This window comes from Diadema antillarum, unplaced genomic scaffold (assembly GCF_040938485.1).
Source record: "Diadema antillarum isolate AM-2024a unplaced genomic scaffold, OU_Dant_1.0 seq00002237_RagTag, whole genome shotgun sequence".
Lineage (NCBI taxonomy): Eukaryota > Metazoa > Echinodermata > Echinoidea > Diadematoida > Diadematidae > Diadema > Diadema antillarum.
Window position 1 is genome coordinate 34498 of NW_027272868.1, and position 17861 is coordinate 52358.

At 39.4% G+C, this 17861-nt stretch overlaps 1 protein-coding gene across 1 annotated transcript in view; it reads right to left on the minus strand.

The window, feature by feature from the left end:
- Positions 1-17861, minus strand: part of LOC139714334 (uncharacterized) — an 87897-nt gene that overhangs the window by 28670 nt on the left and 41366 nt on the right. Inside the window, exons 5-6 of the mRNA XM_071626045.1 lie at positions 12369-12486; positions 7790-7951 (exon numbers count right to left, since the gene is read on the minus strand). Of these exons, the coding sequence (XP_071482146.1) occupies positions 7790-7951; positions 12369-12486 (280 nt within the window). The remainder of the gene's footprint in view (positions 1-7789; positions 7952-12368; positions 12487-17861) is intronic.

Genomic DNA, 17861 nt, shown 5'->3' on the forward strand with positions numbered 1-17861 from the left:
CATTGCAATCACCGGTAACAACTCTAGAACGTGATCCCACCTGCAACTCAGCAAACGTTGGAAAGTAAATCGTCAGCTCACCACTTCAAGAAGATAGCATCCACACATTCTAAGGGACAGATGACAACAGTGGTAGTAACACGGTTGACTGGGATGGCTTCCGAGGAAAGTTCATTACTGCCGCCAAAAAATAAGTGCCGTTTGCCTTGCGGCTGGAGCTCCCTCCTCCCCTCCAACAGGTCTCTGCATGCCGGTTCAGAGGGCTCAATGAACATGACTGTGATAAAACAAAGAGTCAGCTTCCTGCCCGTTAGTCAATCAGCCTTGCCCAGTTAAAACAGTTATCACTAATCTCTTGCTCCATATGACAAAACACCAACTGCCCAGCCTTAAAGAGTAGCCTACATTTCAGGCTTTTATACAATGTCAATACATTAAACCACAAACAATCTGCAATCACACTGATTCAGCTTGTGATAAAAAATACGAACAAGAAGCAAGAACAACCACAGATCTTTTCATTTGAAGAAATTAACCAAACCCTGGTTAAACTATCTTGTGTGTTAAGTACTGTATGGCTGCCTCAAGCTATACTGTCACTACAAATGTAGCATCATCAGCAAGTGCTATGCTGGAAAGCGTACTACTGTATGCATCCTTTTGAAGAGTACATTAAAAGAAAGAGTTTATTTTGGAGATCAAGATTTATCAAAAAGAGATAGCTTCAGCCCCATTACCTACAAAGTTCTTCTTTGACACCATATTGGGAGATAAGGATGTGACAACTGTATGCATGAAATGAATTGTAGCACAATAGTCAATTTTACACAGCCCACACACAAACAACACACACAAATTCAACACCTTGTGCGCAAGCAAGGTACCAGTTTGGAAAATTTGTTGTCACACCTTTTTATTAGTAGTTTACATATGCATCGTATGACTATGTCAATATTGGAATAACACTTGAGCAATCCAATTTTAGAGCTCAGCAAAATTCTTAGCAAAAGCTCGTTCATTCTCGGTAATATCAATTGACTACTGGACCTTGAGAAGAACTAAAGCCACTCACTGTACACTACAGCACGTGTGGATTTTTCCTTGTGGGCTAAACCATTTGACCATGTCAAAATATATCAAACCAAACTTTACTTGAACGAAGACTAAGTTAGTTTGCCAAGGCATGTCCTGTGGCAGCGATGTGAGGACAACTTTTTCTCCTTTTTTTTTTCTCTCGATAAGGACTCTGATACAGGGTCTGCAATTGAGGCTAATTACCGTAGATAGAAAGTTCATGTGTCCTTACAAGTACAAACATTTCCCTCTTACAGTTACAATACTTTTGAGCTAATGCACCCAGTCTGATAATATATTCTCTCTCGCGTTCCATACCATAAAGCTGATGCAATGCATCTACATAATACGAATTTTCCCCCCAGCTTATAGAATCCTATGGATGCAGACATACTATCAGAAACATTTACAAATACGGTACTGAATTTTGTGGAAAATTGCCGAATATATGGTATATACAGTATCTTTCATATATCAATGCATTGGCATATTCATTGAGGGAAGAAAGTGTTGGTAGACTTCCGTACTGACTGGTGGTACTATACACTTGTATGAATGATATGCTTTTGCTTGCTCTCTCTCTCTCTCTCTCTCTCTTCAAGAGGAACAAAAATAAGCAAAAGGCAGAATCATACTCCCTTGTCCCACATGCCTGTTAATGTGTCGGCACTTTCAACCAGAGGTTTTAAGGAAGTTTGTACAAATGAGATGACACAGACTATCTATGTGTGATGCATACATTTTTAAGTAATGTGACAACCAGCCCATTCACACACACAGGCACCAACAGTCATGATTTGAATCACAACACATTTTTTTGTTTGTTTAATATGTGTTTGGACATAGGCCTAATAATCACAACCATTTGTGAGATTCAAATCACAATCCACACACCACAACAAATGTGACGTTTCTATTAAAACATAGTCACGCTTTGTGTGTGTGTGTGTGTGTGTGTGTGTGTGTGTGTGATGCAAAGTGCGTATGAATGCTGTGCAAAATTTAACCAGTTTTTTTTTCCATCCCATGATGCAAGGCACACAGGATACTAGTCAAGTCAAAGTCGGGTCAAACTCTGAAACTCATGCACATGCAGTTTGGCCTCACTCAAACCTGTGCAAATTGAATCACAATTTTTCTTTAAAAAAAACAAAAAACAAAAACACCACCACCACCATCAACAACAACAAAACACAACATGATTTGAATTGCGTCTTGAATCATGCTTTTTTTCTTTAGTATGTGTGAATGGGCCTTTTGGAGCCCAAAGTGTTGAGAATGCTACGGAGCTCACACCACTCAAGAGAACCAAGTTGGTCCAGGTGGGTGCAAACGTGCCAACCGTGGACAATTTCCACGCCACCTGGCAAACATCCGTCAGTGACTGCCTTAGCTGCCACGATCTCATTAACCTTGACTCCATTTTCGACCTTTTAGTCAGGCCCGAAGTGCAGCAAACTAGAGTTAAAGAGTAGAGGAGTGTCGTGTCGTGTGTATTGTCAACAAATTTTTATATGCAAATTGCAAATATAGAAAACTGTTTCCCCCAGCAGGACTTAATTAACTATTGCCGGTTACATATAAGCAACTTGCAAATAATACCACTTGTACAGGAATAATGTTTTGTACCCTCTTCTATGCGCTTAAAAAAATCATAATAATAATGAACTGATTAAATATCTTGTAGACTTTACCAAATAATCAAGTAGGCCTAGCCACTAACATTTTAAAAGATTTTTATCGTTTACATGTATGCATTAGGCCTATATCATACATGTATCAAATTCATTTTGATTGAAAAAAAAAAATAAGAGAAGAATAATATACAGAATATCTGAAAGTCATTTGTAAACTAAGATGGGATGCAAACTATACTATTTGTACTTTCAATCTTTTGCACTTGAAGAGTAAGTCAAAAACCACTTTCAATCCACTGCCTTTTATATTCTGAAAATAATCATATCTTCTTTTAACAATAAAGGGTTGGAAAAGTTTCTAGGATTGCTTCTGAATCGGGATGTACCATGTTCACACCTATGTACAAAGTAATTAATCATATAGTAGCAATGATATATTATCAAATGTGACCCGCTACAACAAAAGGATCCGAAAGTCGGGGGAGGACAATTTTCTGAGAATTGCATGACAATATTCCTTTACTCTTCTACTTTAATTTAATATATACAAAAATTGCAGCACAACTCATAAAAGTATTCGGTTGCGGAGATATCGATGATTTTAGAGCATTTCAAGTGGTTGAGGAAATCAGAGTTTCGAGAAAAACCCTTTCAAAGTTATCCTTCCGACGCTATCATGATCAAGGGGAGGCGAGACAGTTTTCACCGCTTGACAATAGAAGGTGTGCTCCTAGCAACCTCCACGATGTTCATTCAAGCTTAGTGCCAGCCGTCTACGCACAACCAATCAGTAATCAGGATGCCAGGCCCTGACCAATAAGATCACTCCCTCATTGCTCGGGGCGGAGTCTAGCTGCAGAGCGAAATCCAAATCTTCGGATACGTTTCTGTTACGTTGAAAGTTGGAAAATCATGGCCCAGAAAAACGCTGATTTCTTGCCTTTCCTTCGATCATTTAGCTTCGAAATTTCGGCAGATGATAAGCAAAACATTAGAGTACAGAATTATGCCAAAAACAGAAATCCGATTGCTTTGACCAATTTTGATGATGTGACTTCAAACTCAATTTTCTCGGCTCAGCCGTCAGCGACTTTAGGATCCTTTTGTTGTAGCGGGTCACAAATATCCACAGCTGGTAGAGTATGACAACAATGCCATATATGTCATTTACCATCATGGTAATCAGTCATATTATGAATTGACAATTGTATGTATACAAGCTATATGTGTACAATGTGGCAACTACAATGCTGACTTTTCTTGTAAAGAAATTACAATGTTACGTTGCTGGTAATGCAATCAAAGCTTTTACTGAAGATCAGGATATTATGCATGATTTTACTCCATGTCATTGAGGTTTTATGGTTCTGATTACATACAGCGTAGGGGTGGAATCTAAAATGAACAGATGGTTTCATACTTGTATGTTTCTATCAAGTATCATTTCATATTAAATTCTACAGCAAGCTTTGAACAATAACAATGTGAATAGGATTCAGCTGAAATATTTAAAACTTTTCAATTTTCTGGGAGAGAAAATACACAATTGTATGTATACAAGCTGTATGTGTACTATGTAGCAACTACAATGCTGACTTTTACAATAAATGTTGCTGGTAATGCAATCACAGCTTTTACTGAAGATCAGGATATTATGCATAATTTCACTCCATGTCACTGAGGTTTTATGGTTCTGATTACATAGGGGTGGAATCTAAAATGAACAGATGGTTTCATACTCCATGTTTCTATCAAGTATCATTTCATATTAAATTCTACAGTAAGCTTTGAACAATAACAATGTGAACAGGATTCAGCTGAAATGTGTAAAACTTTTCAATTTTCTGGGAGAGAAAATACACCTTGAAAGATACAAATGTAATCTATGTTTAATACGGACCTGGCAGAGTGGGGGATGCAAGAGCGGCCGAATATTTGCATGTATGTACGCTCATTGGTATGCAATGGTAACAGTCGACTCCAGTCACGATTCTTTGGCTGTGTGTGCACATTTTATACGCTGAGATCAGTGATAATTCGTAATGGGGACTTTTCAACTACAATAATTGTATACCAGAGAGGAGCCATCTTTCCCCACTCCATGGTGTATCCACGCTACCCGGGGCCCATTTCATAGAACTTGTCATCGGTGACAAGTTGTCATAGATGTGACAAGCTACTGAAAATCCTTGCACCTGATTGGCTGAGAGCAAATTTGTCATAGAAATGTGGCAGTTGTCACCGATGACAAGTTTTATGAAACGGGCCCCTGGGTCTTTAACCCCAGATTGTGGCCCTCAAACTCACAAGGGACAAAGTATTAAAGATCAACGTCCTCTCTTTATCATCAAAAGTCACCCATACCATCTTGATCCATGATCACGTGTAACTCAGCTCATGTGATTTTATCGTTGCTGGAGGGGGGGGGGTGGTAAAGCAGAGCACGATATTCGGTTGTCATGGAAACATGTAAATCCTGTGCACACAAATTTCTGTGTGATGTATTATCAGTATTTACGTCACTTTCAATCATATTATGGGTCAAGCACATGCACACTCTCTTCTTCGTCTGGTGTGTGCGCCTTTCCCCTTGACTTGATTTTTATCTACTTGGCATATTTGTATAAACTTTAACTCTTGTTCAGCATAAGCCACAGTCATTTCTGGGTTGGCCCTATGGAACATTTTTCATTGCTGGTTCTGAATCAATTGAATCTACATTGTATATTCACATCTGTCTGGCTCTATTTCACCACGGAAATGTAACACATGAAATTGGCAAAATGTCTCTGTTTGAACTGGACTACATTTGAGGAGAATGAATCATGGTCTACAATGAGAAGACATCCTTCTCAGTAAGTTGCCTTTAACAAAAGATTGAAGAGACAAATCATAGCAATATAAACAATGTAACACATCGCAGACTGTAAATTATCAATCCTTAGCTATCAATGGAACCACATACTCATCAATTCATGAAGCCATTTATACAAATTGATCCATTTCCTGGCCCACATCCAGGCAAACATCTATTCATCATAATTAAGTCTACTTGTCTATGGACACTATACATATTTTCCTCTCATCAGCCCACCAATCCATCCATTTTCCATCCATCCATCCATTCATCCAAATGTCTATTCATCGTTGTCAATCCACCTGCTATCTATAAAATTTTTCCAACCATCAACCCATCCCTCTATCCATTCATACATCTATTATTCATTAAATCATCCATACAATGTCATTCTCCCATAACATCTGTGTATATACCTATCTTTCCTTCTATCCACTTCTTTACACAATCATCCTCTCACCTGTCCACTGATCAACCAATCATCTAACAAGCCTACTGATCATCCTCTCTCTTAGCCCAAATCCTCCGGCTAGACTTTCTTCTCATTACGTCATAGTACTTCCCACATCATCAGTGCCACAGGACATTTGAGACCTTCCTTCAAGCTATCTTTCAGCAGTAACCCCGCTGCATTTACAAGATGTAATGACATATTCCTTCTTTCTTTCTCTCTTTCTCCATGGAATGATAGAATGAAGCAATAAGTTAAGAGCCAAAAGTACCCTCCAGGGTAACTGTGGACGGTTCCATGAAATTTGCTCCTGGGACAATTGTTCCCATGAAATCCATGAAATATCTGCACGCTACACAGCCAAACATAAATTCTACCCACAAGCATAACCTTAACCCTATAATCCTAATCCTCACATCAAACTGTTCAAACCCAAAATCCCATCACGACCCTAACCCCAACCCTATTAAAGTCCTTCAAGAAGAAAGACCAGAGCAATTGTTACAGGAGCAAATGTCACGTCACCGGATCATACAAACTATTACGACAGACTAGTTATTGGTCTTACAACAAGTTCACAATTGACATTTGTAGTCAACCAATAATGGATTCAAAATTTGTGAAAGTGAATGATCACATATTGATGATGGTGTTCACACAATATCGCAAGAAAAATAACTAGAGTTCATACTCTGAACAACATGGTGACTAATGGTTACACCATATACAGTATGTGACACACAAGTTGAATGACTGATTAGCTCCTTCTGTTCTATAGAAGCAAGCATGTTACATTTATCCAATCAGAGAAGCAGACACATCACTGAGGTAACCAGAACATGGCTTCTAGCGCTCCAAACGAGCGATACGCCACAAAGAACAGGACAATTTGTGCTAATCAACAGCGGCACCTGGTTCCTCTGCCGACTTGTCCTGGAAGTCGATTCAACCACAGAGTCTGAAACAGGCATGGACTGGCTTTTCTCTTCTCTTCAAGTTAGTCACGGGAGGACAATAAAAAAATAGGGTTGTGAACTTGGGTGTTCTTCCTAACCCAAGCACACAGACTGCTTACGTGCATCAAATATATCCATGTCGCTTTGCAAGTGATACCATCAAGTAATACAGCGGAAGAATGAAACTTTTTTTTCTTTTCCAGATCACATTCGTCATGACTGAGCCTCATCTGCCTCTCATAGCGACTACATAGTCTACATGTATGATTATTCATTTCCATATCATGTAGGCAGCAGATGTTCCAGTACAAACTATGCAGGCATTTCAATGTTCCAAAAGATACAGCATAGCAGCATTTTTGATTGAGGATACATGTATGTCCTTGACTGAAATCAAATTTGTTTTTAATGTTTATTGTTTGTTTGTTTTTTTATATTTGTGAGATAGCTTGTAATGATACTATGGTTAATCATACAGGCTACACGAAGGTGTAATACTTCATGCTGATAGTACTGCAGCGTACTTCAGCCAAGATAGATGCTTACATGTATATCAATGACAAACATTTCCGCACAATTGCAAGAAGTGATACAAACCACGACACAAACTTCTGGCAAATGGCACACACACACTCAATAATAGCTGTTTAACCCTTGTCATCTCAATCAATCAACCATCACACACTCACTGCAGGGCTCCTGCTACTGCTACTGTAGGGGTTAAGTTATAACATCAAAGTAGAGATGTGGGACATGGGACGCAAGTCAGACAGGTAAAGGTGAAAGCAGTGAGGGAAGATTATTGGTATCAAACCTGGAGAAGGAGTGACCGCTGGTATCTGAGTCCTCCGACACGTTGCTGCTGCCCATGTGGAACAGGTTCTGGCGCCGGCTGCTCAGCCTGTGCCGCTGCCGATGCTGGGAGGCCAGTGCGATCAGATCGCTGTTCGTCAGCCGCCGCTGGAGGAGTTTATCTCTGCAACAATCGAAAGTGGTGGCGAAGAGAGGGGGGAAAAAAATGAGTGCTAGGCACAGCTTACTAACAACTGCCTCCTTGACGCATACATAAATCACAAATATTAACATATTAATGGGCATACTATCATGTATCAGAAGGGTGTAGCCTTAGAATTGACTCACTTAAAATAAAATGCCTTTCTCTATCTAGGCAGGCAGTATCATCTGTCTACATTTCAATCAAGAATAGATAACTTTTGTAATGCTCATCATACACTGTACATACTGTATACGCTATAATTTTCGCGTACATAAATTTTCGCGAATTGCCGCTGTCACACATTTTCGCGAGTGGTTAAATTCGCGATTGGAGGACCAGAGAAAATATGAAGTGGTAAAGAAAGTGTGAATTTTCAACTTACTAGCAAATAAGAATGACACTAGTTATACACTGCATGAAAAAAACTTATCAAACTCTGCGAACTTGTAAGTTAGAATTCAACATTTTTGAAGTGGTTTAGTCCATCGGGCTAGATTTCTGACGAGTGGTACGAGGGGTACGAGTAAATTCAGCAGCAACCAGCTGGAGCATACGAAGCCCCGGCCCCTAAAGTTGACATACAGTACTTGTAAAGAGACGTAACGGCATGCAAACTCAAGAGCTAGTACTAGTACATGTAATCAAGGGTGACACTCTGCGCGTTTGTAACGTTGTGGCACAATAAGTAGACGTGGACGTGCTATAATATGTACGTAAACAAGCTTAGCCAGTATGGTCTGTTCGGTAAGCCGTGACATGGTATACTAGTACATTGTACTGTAATGTCCGTATCATCAAGGCAAGGGATTCATTTGGGAAGGTAATATTTTCGCGTGTTGTTAATTTCGCGAATAGCTCCCGACTCGCGAAATTCGCGAAAATAAAACCCCCGCGAAATATATAGCGTATACAGTACATGCTAGGAAATGATACTGTTTCACACTGTGGCGACTTGATGTACAAAATTGTGGTGATTGAGTTGTACAATGATATTCAAATAGATGAAGAAACTCCCAGGAACATAATTTAAAAATAAAACTAAATAGTCAATATCAAATTATTTATGAACCAGTATCAAAATGCTATTGCTCCAATGTCATAATGGTGTGTACTTTTATCACTACTGTAGGAACAATTGAGAATGGCAAATACTGTCACTTATATTTGGAGCATTTAATAGCACTTTTGTTTTCCAGCATTTCTATTCTGTTTTCACGGTTTCACTTTAATACACTATCAGAAACAGTTGTAGCATAAAGGAACAAGCAGCACAGATTTTTTTTTTTCAACTACTATGGGAACATCAAAGTGCAGCATTATAGTCCTCCAATGACCACTACTAAAAAATACCACAGACTGCAATCTCCTGCAATAGTCATCAACAGAGGTGACCTAGTCAGTCTTCCTAATTACAGGGTGCACATATTGAACAATGTGCACCTGCAGGAAATTCTCACAATGAATTTGTCAGCAAATCCTGATTAAAAAAATTCTTGGAGATGAGTAAATTGGAAGATTAAAAATACAATGTACTTTGCTACAAATGTGTTGTCACAATTTGCACTTATTTCTTCACAACTGATCATCTCCAACAGCTACATTAGTTATGATTTTTTTTTTTTTTTTTTGCTTCGGTCAGACATCTATACCTTCAACAAATGTACAATCATCTCATTACCTGCTATTTTTTTTCCATGAACATACATGTACACAAATATTTATGAAAATTACGCCATTATTTCATATCAGTGATGTACAATTGTACATACAGTGTGGAATTTATTTGCAAAATAGCAGATGAGGGTATCTTATCTGTGTGATAAGAATGCAACATTCATTCCTGTATTTATTCTCCTGCAGGTGAAAAAACAAAATATAACAGGAAACCTCTCTCAAAAAATGATGTATCGCCGTTGCTCTCACCTCCAAGAAAGCGTTTCTACGTGAGAACATTTGATTTCCACAGGCAGTGAATGTATCAGGCTCATAAATTACAACAACAGGAAAAGCAAAGACTTGCCCATTAAAGACCTTGGATTACTAGTCAGGAACACAGTGAGATTAGTTTAGAGACCATGGCAGTCCTGATTGATATGCATGAGAATCAAGATCATATCCCTGCACGGACTCGTGATGTGAAACTAATTACTGCAAATCTTTTAATCTTTGTTGTTTTGGCGAGTTATCTCTGATAATCATCTAACAATTAGTCATTCATGATAAACCATTACGTTGCCCTTTCCAAGGTATTATTGAGCATATGATATTCGTATACTGGTATTGCATGCCCTTTCCAAGGTATTGTTGAGCATATTTTACACGTATACTGGTATTACAGTTAACACGCACTATTCGTTCACCCAAAAGAAAAGATTGACAAGTTTCATTGCACAACTACTCTAACTGTGAGATAAGCCTGTGCTCTAACAAAAATTTGGGAGATGTCCAAAGTAGCCAGCAGCACAAGTCTCACTTGTGTGGAGCTAGTAAAGTTTGTATTTCTGAGGATTTATACTGAAATTGAAGATATTCATGAAAAGACAACTGGATATTAACCCAAAGTGCAAAATACTTTGCTTGAATGTCGCATGCTCCATAAACACTAGACAGTAACTATTGAGCTGTACCATTCCGAAAACAGTATGTGTTTTTGATGTTGTTTTTCATCTTGACCATCATCTGAAATTTTATATAGTACATGAGTACTCAAGTACCAGGTATTAATTCCCCCTCCTCCTTCAAAAATAAGAATAAAAACAAAGAAGAACAATGATAAAAAATTGTGGAGATGTGAGTAGTGAATTGTACACACTGTAGATGCATTTACATTGTACTTCAGGCTGATCTTAGAAAGTCCAATACCCTGGGTTGTCTATACTACAGTATCAATCATTCTGGTCCCATGTAGTAAGTTTCAACCCACGGGTTTGGCATTGAAAAAAAAAATCTTCTTATCTTCAGACTGGGATTGGATACTGCCGAATAAGGGCAGGCATAAATATTTACTTGTCAATTTTTCATCAATGTGTAAATTTTGCAGAGCGAGCCCATTACTCCAGCTAGTGTGACTTCATGCATGCACTTGACATGTTTCCATGGCAACCAGACAGGTGAGCACACATGTAGATATAATCGTATTGCTTTATACACACTTCATGACTGTTTGAGAAAGAGAGGGATTCAGAAAATAACCACCATGTGAACCACAAGTAAAGACTTCACTCACAGACCCTTCTAACTGTATGATACAGCAGTTCATTTCAACCAACAATGAACACATAAAAAATGCAATTTCTGAATGGTTTATGGACAAATCAGATGATCAAATGGTGCCAATACATGACTAGGTTTTCATAATGATACTGATAATAATAAATAATGCTCATAATAACAATATTAATGATTTAATACTAAACAATAGTAATGATGATAGCAACAACAACAACAACAACAATGATAATAATAGTACGGAGTAATAATTATAATGTTAAACATTTTACCCCTTACTTCAGTGGGATTTTGGGGTATGGGATCATTTTGCTTGCCCCACAATGAGGTTTTACTGCGCTGGACAGGCAGACGAGGGGGTTTGAAGCATCCTGTAATACTTTACAGCCTAGCCTCTCCTCATAGAGGGGGTTTCAGACTTTGATGACTGCTTTGTAATCACATTTCTGACAAGCTTATTGAACATGTTACTGAGTTAATGAGACACTGAAATGCAAATCTTTATAAACAGCAAAGACTTTCTAAACAGCAACAGTGTCATATAAACTTTGCAGCCTGTCAGTAAAAATTATGTAACCCTGCACATGTTCAGATGTAATGAAAAAATATGCACATGAATATAGACCAATTCGGTTTGTGTACTGTTTTTGTTTTTTTTTTAATGGTAATTTCTAACTGGGGGCTTCAAGTGTCTGTATGCCTAAACAAGATAATTTACGCACTGACATAGCAACACACCTGGCTCACTGCATTTTTAACCCATTGGAAGTGCTTTTGTTTTTCTTTGGAAGCCCCTCCCCCGGTTATACTGTAGATGCCAGAAGTTACAGTGCTCTAGAGTCGCATTCATCTACAATGTTGTACAGGACCAAGTTATCTTTGCCTCCTTGATTAAGCATGAGACTAAAATCATTAATGCATATAACTATCAACATTACTGACTACGAATGGCTAAACTTAATTTGAGAAATGGGCTTGGGTGGAAGTCATTCAGTTGCGTGGAGAAAAAAAAAATCAATTTACACTATTAAACCATGAAGCACATTCCTCATCACGTTTGCAAACAAGGATTATGTGCTGCAAGTCTGAAATAGCTCAAAGTGACAACTTGTATCCCTTGAAAAGTGATTTCATCATAAATAGCACAAAATAGAGAAGACTTTATTACTTGTTTATAAGGAGATGCTCGTCAATCTCGGACACATCTTCCCTTCCTGAGTAACCATCCACAGCATCTCTGGCCGTCTCCTGAGACTGACCATTGTGGCTCGATGGCCGGAACAAGGCTGGATATCCAAAGAATAAAACAAAACAAAACAAACAGATTAACATACATGTATTAAACATTGGCTTGTGCAATGACACACAGCTGATTGGGAAATACCCACTCACTAATTCATCTTGTTCATCTTGCTTCTTTAGCCCCCCCCCCCCCCCAAAAAAAAAAAAAAACAGTATAAAACAAACAACCAAAACAAATTTTAACACAAAATAATTTAGATTCTAAATCTTCTTGGAATTAAAAATACAAACATTATCAAGCGAAAAATAAGATTTTGAAAAAAAAAAACACCAAACAGTGATGCCAGACTACAATGTTGAAAACAAACACCCCCCCCCACAAAAAAACAACAAAAAAACTTGACCTTACATCTTAATCGACTTTGTGGGATCTGTGTACATGTATACCAGAACTTAATCTATACTAATCAATATTCTTCATACTTTGCTAGTCAATTTCATGTACTGAAGTCATCAAAATTACATATTTGGCATATTGTGGCATATTCTTGTAAAATAATATGCTTAATTGCTCATAAAGTGCACATGAATTTTAAACCACTGCTTGCACTGGAATGTCAGTTTCATACAGCATTCAGTTTTATCAAATATATTGTTTCCCTACTCATTGGCGAACATGCAATCAACTGAATCCAGTGCAAACAACTCTGACATCACAGAAAGAATGCAAGCTACAATGGGAATAGGAAATACATGCAACAATGGAATAGGAAATACATGCAAACAAACAGTGTGGGTGTTCATTACATTATACAGGTCAGTTAGAAAAAAAAAATTAGCAAAAAAAAAAAAACAAAACAAAAAAAAACAAAACACATAGCTACAAAAGCATCACATATACAATGTACCTTGTGGTTTTTGCATACCTCCATGACTTTGATACAGCATCTAAAACCACTGGATTCTGATGTCTTAATATTCAAGTCTATATTTAGTACAATACCTGCACATTTTCTTTCTTTTCTGGAAATTGCAGTTTCCACTAATGTAAATGAATGTATACATATGAACTTTGAATTTTTCAAACCATACTGACTGGTTAGTACAGTAATGTCTATTAAATTTCAATAAATTCCCCTGATATTGCTATCTGAAATGCACATAACTGGTACGATGAGCAGCTACAAATGTACATGTGGATAGAACAGGGAAATATTGAAGATGGTGCTTGACACTGTACAGCATATGTTCCAACTACAAATTCCACCATGAACGAGTTGAACACCTTGTCCTTCATACAAGAGACCCGCGGGTCTAGCGCTCACCTGAGTATCGCAAGTTCACCTTTCACGCAGTCACTAATCTAAATTATTCACAGCTCTACCAAAATTTGACGAGGCATTCTCAAGTGGAAGATGAAAATGTACAATAAGGGCCCAATTTTTTCAAGATTCCTTAATTTGGGGGAATTGGGGCCCCCTGGGGCCCTCTGGGTGGGGCATGGTGCCCAGTTTGATAAATTGAGATCCTGACCACCTAGGGATGCTACCTGCCAAGTTTGACAAAAATCCATCATGAGGTTTTCAGGAAGAAGATGAAAATGTACAATTCAGGCCCCCATTTGGACCCTTCCAACCACCCCCCCCCCCCCTACCCCCAAGAGGGGCACCCCTGGATCTCCTATGAACAAACTTGAAACTACAGTCATTAATGTACTCACTCATAGTATTATCTCAGCTCTATAACTTCTGATTCTAGAGAAGATTTTTAAAGATTCCTTCATTTGGGGGGTTTGGGCCCCCTGGGGGCCCCCTGGGCGGGGCATGGTGCCCATTTTAACAAATTGAGATCCTAACCCCCTAGGGATGCTACCTGCCAAGTTTGGTGAAAATGGGTCATGGGGTTCTCAAGAAGAAGATAAAAATGTACAATTTAGGCCCTATTAGGACCCCTCCTCACCCCCCCCCCCCCCTGGGTCCCAAGGGGGGCACCCCTGATTCTGCCATGAACAAACTTGAAACTACAGTCATCAATGTGCTAACTCATAGTATTAACCTAGCTCTATCACTTCTGGTTCTAGAGAAGAAGATTTTTGCGGATTCCTTAATTTTGGGGGGTTTGGGCCCCACGGGGGCCCCCTGGGTGGGTCATGGTGCCCATTTTAACAAATGGAGTTCCTAACCCCCTAGGGATGCTACCTGCCAAGTTTGGTGAAAATGGGTCATGGAGTTCTCAAGAAGAAGATGAAAATGTACAATTTAGGCCCCATTAGAACCCTTCCCCACCCCCCTCCCCTGGGTCCCAAGGGGGGCACCCCTGATTCTGCCATGAACAAACTTGAAACTACAGTCATCAATGTGCTAACTCATAGTATTAACCTAGCTCTATCACTTCTGGTTCTAGAGAAGAAGATTTTTGCGGATTCCTTAATTTTGGGGGGTTTGGGCCCCACGGGGGCCCCCTGGGTGGGTCATGGTGCCCATTTTAACAAATGGAGTTCCTAACCCCCTAGGGATGCTACCTGCCAAGTTTGGTGAAAATGGGTCATGGAGTTCTCAAGAAGAAGATGAAAATGTACAATTTAGGCCCCATTAGAACCCTTCCCCACCCCCCTCCCCTGGGTCCCAAGGGGGGCACCCCTGATTCTGCCATGAACAAACTTGAAACTACAGTCATCAATGTACTAACTCATAGTATTAACTTAGCTCTATCACTTCTGGTTCTAGAGAAGAAGATTTTTACAGATTCCTTAATTTTGGGGGGTTTGGGCCCCCCTGGGGGCCCCCTGGGTGGGGCATGGTGCCCATTTTAACAAATTGAGTTCCTAACCCCCTAGGGATGCTACCTGCCAAGTTTGATGAAAATTGGTCATGGGGTTTTCAAGAAGAAGATGAAAATGTAAAAAGTTTACGCACGACGCACGACGCACGACGGACGACGGACGACGGACGACGCACGACGCACGACGGACGCCGGACGAAGGGCGATCGCAATAGCTCACTTGAGCCTTTGGCTCAGGTGAGCTGAAAATTCATACAGCTCTGAACTTGTTGATACTTGTAGTATTTCATATATTCTATGTACATTGTACATTGACACAAACACAATGTACATTCCCCTTTGTGAATTTTAGACATTATTTTGATAGAATATCACATTCTTGTGATACTGTAATTCACAAATGGTCTGACTCTGACAGAAACAATGTTTACAAACTTAAAATGGTTCAAAATGAGTGACTTGTTTAGTCACAGTAATCAACACTGCACACTGGCACTGGTCCAATGGTCCAGGACCAGTAAAAAATCTCTGGCGTACCAGTAACTTTTCAGGAACAGAGCAGTAAAAAATGGAAAAAAACTAGATACCTACTGGTCTGGCCTATCTGTTGGACCAGTAGAAAAAATGGGTTAGTGTGCAGCCCTGCAGTAATAAATGTATGAATGTAATAAAGAAGAGGATATCATCAAAAATATTTGAATTAGTGAAGAAAGCACAAAATATTTTTGGATTTTGACCACAGTCTAATATCCATAAGTTTGATTACCTCCCTGGGATGGGTACAGTTTTGGTTGAGATGGGGTATTTAGATTTTAACTTTTTTGCATGATGATTAGAAACCCCTCATGAAACATGAAAGAACATACAATTCTAAGGGAAATTCAAAGAGGATTTAATGAGAATTGGCTTTAAAATGGGTGAGATATTCAAAAACAAAGTAAGACAAAGTGGCGCTATCCTAATTAAAGGTTGGACCCACCTTTTATGGGAAATCTCAGCCATTTCAAAACCAATTTTCATCAAACAAACTTTGAAATCCTTTTAGAATAGTATGCTCTTTAATATTTCAAAAAGTGATTTCTAATTAATCTCGCAAAAAAAGAAAAAAAAAAAAAGAAATAGGAAGCCCGAGTCCCTATCTTAACCAAAACTGTACGATCCCTTTTAATGCCCTGCTGATGGTATAAAGTGTCACAAATGGGAGAAAATAGCAACAGTATCAATTTTTACTGAGGTTCTTGATGTTCAGTGGGCTTTACAACAACGTCATGACTTAATACTCGATGGAATCAAACCTGATCCTCAAGAGTACTCAAGCTTATCCACTCCATCCTGCACACAGCGTACAGACCGGAAAAGGGGAGGGGCTAGCATTGTAAATGTGTACGCCAAGGCACCGAGTCAGTAACAATGGCTACTGGTATTTCTTTAGAAAATCTGGAGACCCTACACCTCACATCTTCTACAACGGACGCGACAATAAAATCAGAGATGCAATGTTAGCTACAATGTGTGTACATGATTGCATGAGAAGTGTTATGAAACGAGTAAATGATACACACATGAAATACAAACACACAAACAAACAGACAAACTGGAGAGGGGGAAAATGCACCTCCTTCTACTCTCTTGCACGTATTTCTATTCCCACGTGTTCGAACACGGCGGACTCTACAGGTGAACACTGCATGGCAATGGCACGTCCGACACCTAACACACTGGGGTTGGTGCTTTCTGTGGTGAAGCGCCCTCAGTCGCTCTCGCTTGAGGGCGAGGGAGTTGAGCCGGGCGCAGTTTGGCTCACAACAAATTGCCCCGACTACGGTACAAGGCGTCGCCATGGTCATCGCGGACAATCAGTCCATTGATTGGTGTCCGAGTTTTCGTCTCTTGAATCATTTCCCTCTTGCTTGGAGGAAAGTCCTCCTCCCTGGAATCCACAACAAATGTTCATCACGCGATATGCTGTCATCGTCCTGCATCTCACCAGTTGATGGCAAAGTTGCAACTCGAAATTTCCTCTGAAGCAAGGGTGCAGCAAGCCCCATCAGACACCATTCTCTGGCAGTGTGCGAAACTCCACAAGTGGGCTGAATCTTTTGAATAACATGATCCTCCTTTTGAAAGTTATCTGAAACGATGCTTGCCCAATCGCTACAATTTGGCAACAAGACTGGTCGTACGAAGTCAGCATTCAAATGCAAGAATCTCCACACTCAACCCACGGCAGACTAACGATGATTGCCAGAATATGATGCAGCAACCTGTTCACCGAACGCGGGCAATGAAAATGATATGAGGGTAAACATGGTGTTTATCAAGCCACTGGGCTGGAACACTTCTCATGTAAACTGATATGTCTGAATCTACACAAGGCAAAGCTGAGAGGCACACCCTCTTCAAATGCATTCATGCATTCAAGCAGACATAGGACAGAACCTGTTACATTTGTGTCACCTCTGCTATGAATTGTTAGAGACAATCCCTAAGAATTGATAATTATATTGTACTTCCACAATTGAGCAAGATGTTAAGGATTGTTTATAAATGCATTAGATGTGGAACAGATCCTTGAACATCTATCCAAAGCAACTGCAAAGTGACTTTTACTACCCTGTGAATTGCATCATCACTGAAA